The 7,593-nt window shown below is 42.6% G+C and overlaps 1 protein-coding gene across 1 annotated transcript; it reads right to left on the bottom strand.

Moving 5' to 3' along the window:
- Positions 1–311: 311 nt before the first annotated feature.
- On the bottom strand, positions 312–7,128 carry LOC119722928 (oxidoreductase aflX-like). The gene is made up of 4 exons (XM_038193333.1): positions 6,703–7,128; positions 4,782–4,986; positions 2,655–2,834; positions 312–726 (listed from the first exon to the last, which is right to left on the bottom strand). The coding sequence occupies exons 1-4, from the start codon at positions 6,838–6,840 to the stop codon at positions 572–574; spliced, it is 678 nt and encodes a 225-aa protein (XP_038049261.1). The 5' UTR covers positions 6,841–7,128; the 3' UTR covers positions 312–571.
- Positions 7,129–7,593: the final 465 nt, after the last annotated feature.

Below are 7,593 nucleotides of genomic sequence, written 5' to 3'. Positions count from 1 at the left end.
CCTGGAATTGTGTAATTTAAATATACCGAAATACGGTATATTATAATTAGGGCTGCAGTTTATCTGTTTTACGTACCGACGCCATCTTTAAAATGTTAAAAGTTGTGATTTTGAAGAATCAATCCTTTCAAACACAACGTTTGGACGTTGTGTTAATTAGCAAAGATTTGTATTAAATGTACGTACCCCTTTCGTGCCTTTACAACCACAGATACAGGGTTTTTTTTAGCGAAAAACGTGGCTGACATAATCCATATCGTACAGGCATCGCGACTTTTGAATCATAATTTTTTTTTCGTACGTGACGTTACGTGCAAAGCTAAGCACGCGAGTGCGAGCGCATTACGGGCGCGCCCAGCGTGCAATCTTCGAAATGCCCGCGCAGTACGCTGTGAATAGCCATTCAGCGTCATTTACGTCATCATCACAGCCAGGGGTTAGTGTAAGGAACGATCACGGGCCCCTGGATTCAAGGCTGATTAAGTTGGAGCCTGTATTGGTCAAACCACTACCACTGTGTAGTAGATTGTCACAGAGACTAGACTCTATTCAGTCGCCACATTTGTACTCCTTACAGTACAGCTATGGCGACTGTTTTCTGGTCATGATCAGCAGAGTTGAGTGTGGACAGCATGAAGTTGGCCACGTCAGCACGAGACATCCAGATGCGCCTCCAGGAGACTGAATACACATATTGCCCCTCCTGCTCACATTCCACTGCTGCACCTGCAGAAAATAAGCCCAAATAACTATTAAACATGATGGCATTGGATATCCGGTTCGTTAGTAAAAGCGTCATACACATGCGCGCACCACTGTTAACTCACGCCCATATAGTGTTTGATAAACATGAGGACTTTGGAGGATTGAGGATGAACGGTGTTTGTAGAGGTTGAGGATTTTGGAGGATTGAGGATGAATGCATCTTTTTTAGGCAGGACTGTCTGACAATTTTGAAGAATTCAGGCACTGGGTATCCTTTGTTTTGGGGAGTCAGGTTGGCGTAGCGGTACTTTCCTCGCCATCCACCGCTGCGACCCGGGTTCGAATCCCGCCTGCGCCAATATGTGGATTGGGTTTTCAGTCCCTACGCTCAAATGCGTTAACTTCCGGTTCCATTCGTGCTTTGCTAAACCGTGCATAGCACGGTGTAGCATAGCACGATATCCGGTTCGTTAGTATTGAGATGACGTCACACCTACGAACTGGATTTGAACAATCTTTGTTTAGGTTAGACCAAAAAAAAAAGTCTCCGGTTTCTGGTATGGAGCTTGCCCCAAAAGTGGTGCGGCGACGCGCCTTTTTTTTTTTTTTACCTGTTTTTTTTTTTTTTGCTTCGAATGTCGGCTGATGACTGCAAATGGTGCCCGACTAACTTAGTGCAAATATATGGGAGAACAGAGAGGCCACATAAAGCTTATTCTCGATCATAACCCCATCTAAAAACACGTTAAAATTGTGCAGCAGCAGGATTCCAGTCAAACCAGTGAGTTTGGCGGTTTTTAGATATCATCTTGTATTGAAAAAAAACCTTTTTCATTTTGCCGACGCGCATGGCTACGGCGACGTGCGCGCATACCAGAAACCGGAGACTTTTTTTTTTTGGCCTTAGGCAAACAGCTTTGCATAGTACATGGACATTATAAAGAGTACTGGTTTGCTGTACAAGAACTTCTGCAACATTTACTGTTAGTTGACACATGTTAACTAGATACTACTTAAGGATGTGACATTAACATGTTTAAATGTTTAAATAAAAACGATTCTAAATTCTTTTACAAATTTCCAAAAACGTTTCAACGAAACCCAAAATTTTAAAAAAGGGACCTACATGTACGTTCACTCGATGCTTGTTTGAGTTAAACCTACTTAGAACAAAGACTTAATGATGTTTTCAAACCTATATTTCATTCACAAAACCTTTGAAGCACTTCAATCACATTTGAGGCACACGTAGTTAACTTTTTGTTGATTTATCATGTCAATGAGTGATGGCGCCGGTCTGCTTAGTAATGAGCGTGTGTCAGCCTTTGTGAATGGCTAAACGTTGAAATGGTTCTTAAAATATTTGCTAAACATGTACAAAATTAAAGTGATTAAATGCAAGGTCACATCCTTAAGGCACAAAAAAGTCTTCGGTTTCTGGTATGGAGCGGTGCGGTGACGCAAGTTTTCTTATTTTTTTCCCCTTACTTGTTGCAGATGACGCTTCTATCCCCTTAAAACTCTCAAAACTATCCTTCAGAGTGGAGCTTGAGGTGACCTCAGTAACGCAATAACATACATGAACATACTTCAGGAAATTTGGATAGTCAAGACAAAAAACAGAGAAATCAGTAGTAACGTTAGCCCATACACTATACAGCGACATCAACATCGTGCTTGTGCTGCCAGGCTGGTCGTTAGTCTGCTCACTTACATATTGCGCTAAGGCCCCCCCCCCCCCCCCAGCAGCAGGATTCCAGTCAAACCAGTGAGTTTGGCAGTTTGAGACATCATCTTACATTGAAAAAAAACTGTTTAATTTTGCCGACGCGCATGTCTACAGCGACACGCGCGCAGACCAGAATCTGGAGACTTTTTTGTTGTTGGCTTAATCCATCGGTTTATTCTAATGGGTTGATATTTTGATGTTGATAGGTTAGATTTCTTACCACTGAGTGGTCCATTGGTTAAGCCTGGTGGTCTGACAATAGTGTAGTTGAGGTCCTGACAATCGTCAATCAGATATCTCTCCATTCGTTGCATGTCATCAAGGATTCTGCCGATAGTCAGTCGCATAAACGGCTTCAACACCCGTTCCACGAGGAATGTGCCAGGCTCACTCCGCCGATCTGAGTAAAGAAATAATCATCTTCATGACTTGCATTATGAAACCTTACCATTTGAATATATTTTCATTTGGAAGCTTAGAGCAAGCTCAGGCAAGGACCATTAGTCGACTAGTGGTTGATGCAAGGGCGGATCCAGAACACAATTTTTGGGGGGGCCAAAAAAAAATTTGGTCCCCCCAAAAAAAGTGGGTCTCAAAAATTACGGCGTGGGGTTCGGGGCCCGTGAGGGCCCCGAAAATTTTTTGGATTCTAGATGCTCTGTGGTGCGATCTGAGGCAATTTCTGACCACTTTAACCAATTTTTTTTGAGGAAAAGATGGTGGTGTACCCATTGCCTGCCTTTATTGCGATGTCACATTAAAAAAAAAAAAAATTGGTTTCGTTTTGGGGGGGGCCATGGCCCCCTTTGGCCCCCCCCTGGATCCGCCCTTGGGTTGATGTGTAACGTAACTCACGCCTGCGCACTGATAGCAACGTGCGAACGTCTCTAGTCAAACGCTGGTCAAAATGTCATCGCAAACGTCTGTGTCCTGGCTCCCTGCTGTACGTTATGAATGCGCGCGGCTATTGGTAACTTTGGCCAAAAAGAAAAATTCTGCTTCCGATTACATGGCATTCGAAAATAGGGTAGGTAGGTAGGGATTTTTTTTTTTGGCCAATTTTTTTTGTGTTCGATCATATGGGGTTTTTTGCATGTAGTGAAGGGAAAAAGGTACATGTATAAAGTACGGAAACGTATATGACCATCCGTGTTACTGCGTTACTGATATAACATATCTTGGAAACATGGAATTTCCTGAAAGGCTATCGTGGTAACGTGGAATACTGTGATAGCCTATCACAGAAATGTAGAATTCCGTGATAGGTTATCGTGGTAACGTGGAATACTGTGATAGCCTATCACAGAAATGTGGAATTCCGTGATAGGTTATCGTGGTAACGTGGAATACTGTGATAGCCTATCACAGAAATGTGGAATTCCGTGATAGGTTATCGTGGTAACGTGGAATACTGTGATAGCCTATCACAGAAATGTGGAATTCCGTGATAGGTTATCGTGGTAACGTGGAATACTGTGATAGCCTATCACAGAAATGTGGAATTCTGGGATAGGCTGTCATGGAAATGTGGAATACTGTGATAGCTCATCACGGAAATTTATGTGGAATACTATCAGTTTTTCACAGAAACATGGAATTCGGTGATAGGCTATCGTGCAAGCATGTAATTCCGTGATGAGCTATCGTGGAAATTGGGAATCTTGTGTAGGCTAACGATATCATTGCATTTCGCTTTGCCGAGATAAAACATTACGAAATTCCATGTTGCTAAGATACCCTATTGCGGTATTCCACATTTTCGTGATAGGCTATCACAGTATTCCGCGTTTCCACGATAGCATATCACGGAATTCCACTTATTCATGATAGCATATCACGGAATTCCACTTATTCATGATAGCCTTTCACGAAAAAAGCCACGTTTCCACGATAACCTACCACAGATTTCCTTGTTTCCATGACAGGCTTTCATGGAATTCAGCGTTTTCATGATGTGCTATCGCTGCATTCCAAGTTGTAAAGGTGATTTCTATGATGGGACTCTATGTTTCCAAGATAGTTTATCTCAGTAACGCAGTAACTCAGATAGTCATATACGCTTCCGTAATAAAGTGATGATTTTGGGTGTATTTTTTTCCTCATTCTGCTTCAGCTGAATTAGCCCCCCCCCCCTCCCCACCCAGCCTCTTCTCTTGCCCCCTTCAGCTCCCCCCTCCCACCTGGCAGGTGAACAGCACCACTAGGGTCTGACTTCCCATTAGATAGTATCCAATCAGAACAGTATCCCCTGGAGGTATCTGATGATGTTATTCCCCCCCCCTCCCCCCGATTCCGGGATCCGCCCATGCGTGACAATGATTTAAAAAAAAGCTTGATATGAACTTACAATCCGTAGCCCATGAGGTCATGCAAACAAGCCGCTTGATTTCAGCCTCCCTCATAGCCTGAGTGATTACTTTCATGGTATCACAGTAGAAAGTGGACTCTAGTCTGGTATACGAGGTCGACCTTCCAAGACAGGAGAAAATGGCATCGCAATCAACGAAGTGTTGCTTCAACGAATCAATGGAGAACACGTCTGCTTGCACAGCCTGAAAATGAAATAATTCTTCATATGATAACTGATAGGCAGTGGATATTTTGCCTTTACCGTCATCGTACTTCCTGAAGCTAATTTGCCACCAGTGCACAAGAACCCATGTCAGTAGTGTTGTTACGCCCCAACTATCGCATCGGTCCCAACTATAGTTGGGCCTGTCCCAACTGTAGTTCCACAGTTGGGCTGGCCCAACTATAGTTGGGACGGTCCCAACTGTAAGTTCCACTGTTGGGCTGGCCCATCTATAGTTGGGCCACTCCGATCTTTTTATTTTGCGGTGTCCCAACTAGGCCTATAGTTTACATTAATGTACAACTATAAAATGTTCCTTACAGCTCTGATACGCATCTGACTTTACCGGGGACCACTGAAATTAGCTATTGATGGGCGAATCTATAGTTGGGCCATCCCAATCTTTTTATTTTGCGGTCCCAACTATAGTGTACATTGTTGTACGATTATAAAACATTCCCTACAACTCTAATACACATCTGACTTTACTTGGGACCAATGAAATTATCTATGGGGGGGACCATCTGTAGTTGTGCCACCGCAATATTTTTATTTGGCGGTCCCAACTATAGTTTACATGCCATATTTTCAATGGGAAGCGCCAATAAAATCCTAAAATCATTCAGTTAACTAACATGACTAATGCACCCTTGTCACGGCTATTTCTTCTTTAGGGGGAGACCGTTCGCATGTACATCACAATCCTTGTTTTTGCTAATGCAATTTTTTTTTTACGGAATTTATTTGCGGGGGGGGGGGGGGGGGGGGGGGGGGGCTAGACAAAATTTGGGGGGGGGGGCTACAGCCCCCCTAGCCCCCCCGTAGAACCGCGCCTGGTGGAATCACTGCAGGTTGTTAAGTATTAACTAAGAAATTTTGCACTCTTTAAATGGTGTACTTTCTTCATCAGATTTACAACTTTTGGTATTCTTCAGGTGAGTGTTGGCCCAGTAATTTTTTTCGGCGCTCTTACATATTGGAGGAATGAATACAAACACTGGACTTCCCGCTTAAATTTAAAAACTAGCTGGAGTTACCCAGCCCTAAATTTTAGGCAGTGTATATTTTGCCGGAGACGGCAAACCTTTAGTATACGTTAGTTTGCCGGATATGCACTGAACATGCGCAGTTACTGGTTTTTTGTACTTAAACATTTTCCGGTGACAAATTTTAGTCTGGCTCCATGCCAAAATTATCGTTGTAACCTCGTATTCACAAGATGGATTCAGACCATTTTATAATTTCGGACTTTATTTCCCTTTTAAAAAAAATTCCTCCAGAGCCACAAATCTGAAAAAGAAAATGTAATACTCTGCAAAAAAATGTTTGAGACATGTTAAAATAATAAAGAAGAATATTCCTATTTATTTGGAAATGAGAAAAAAAACTTTAAAATGTGCTGCGATCGGAATCGAACCCGAGTCATCCTGCTTACTAGAGCCTTTGCTTAACCACTACACAAACGTGCTACACAACTTTCAGTGGGAATTTAATACATCTTATAATTCAGCCCTATCTTAAAGAGTACAGCGCCCTCTGTTGATATGGATTGCCGCCGGCAAACCTTCAGTAAACGTTAGTTTGCCGTCATTACCTCCGGCAAAATATCCACTATCTAAATTTTATCATTGGGTTGTACAACCCAATGATAAAATTTAGGGCTGGGTAACTCCAGCTACTTAAGTTAAAAACTAACCTTCAATTTTTCATGAGTAACGTTCAGTCCCGATGGATTTCTGCATAAAGCCACTACTTCATGTCCTTCCCCTAACGCCAGCTTTAGAAGCTGTTGCCCTGTTTCCCCAGTGGCTCCGAGTACAGCAAATTTCTTCATTCCGTTAGTTCAAGTTTATATAAATGTTTAACTTTCAAGTCGAATCATGGGTAGAGTTCGCCGGTGTGTGCTTGACACGGGTATAAACAACGCTACACAAAATAATTCCCACATATGCCTTTGTACTATGTGTTGATGGCGTTATGAGGACTTTTTTTGGAAAAATATGTTGCCAACCACGGCTTCAATTTATGCGCTTTACGGCAGCCCATACAAAATGGCGCCAATGTTTACAAACAAAAAGGAAAGGCCTGTATGACACCGGCAATGTTTTTTTCCAAAGAGTGCGTTCGTTTAGCTCACCCGGGTTGATTCGACAGGTGCGATAACTGGGCCAGCCGCGCCTGGCAAATGACACGTGCAATGAAGCGGAACTGCGTAGCACTGAAGAAAAGAAGAATAATTCTTCGTGAACCCCCCAAAACATGGCCTTTTGTACGTTGTGTTTCTCAGAAAACATGCTCAGAATGATTGAAATGTTAGTAACGGAAGAAGTAAATTCTTAACTTCATGTCAGTAAAAAAATATCGTCGTCAGTATCGATGCTGAAACGTCAATACTGGTTATATAGTGGAGCTGCTTATGTCCATTTTTGCCCAAATCGTGCACTTTGTGGTAAAAGCATGAAATTTGGCTGGTGGGGTCCCAATGGGCTAGAATTCATTTTAAGATCGGGACCCATCCTGGATCTTGCCCATTTTGGGGGCGGAGCTTGATTTTTTTTAAAAGGGGGTGCAAACAATACAAACTCAT

This window comes from Patiria miniata, unplaced genomic scaffold, assembly GCF_015706575.1.
Source record: "Patiria miniata isolate m_02_andy unplaced genomic scaffold, ASM1570657v1 HiC_scaffold_16, whole genome shotgun sequence".
Lineage (NCBI taxonomy): Eukaryota > Metazoa > Echinodermata > Asteroidea > Valvatida > Asterinidae > Patiria > Patiria miniata.
The sequence above is the reverse complement of the archived record's forward strand: the minus strand, read 5'-3'. Positions and strand labels throughout refer to the sequence as shown.

Coding starts and splice junctions, on each gene's coding strand:
- LOC119722928 (XM_038193333.1), bottom strand. CDS start 6,840: ATGAAGAAATTTGCTGTACTCGGAGCCACTGGGGAAACAGGGCAACAG. Junction 4,987..6,702: donor TTACTCATGAAAAATTGAAG/GTTAGTTTTTAA, acceptor TTTCATTTTCAG/GCTGTGCAAGCAGACGTGTT. Junction 2,835..4,781: donor GACCTCATGGGCTACGGATT/GTAAGTTCATAT, acceptor TTCTTTACTCAG/ATCGGCGGAGTGAGCCTGGC.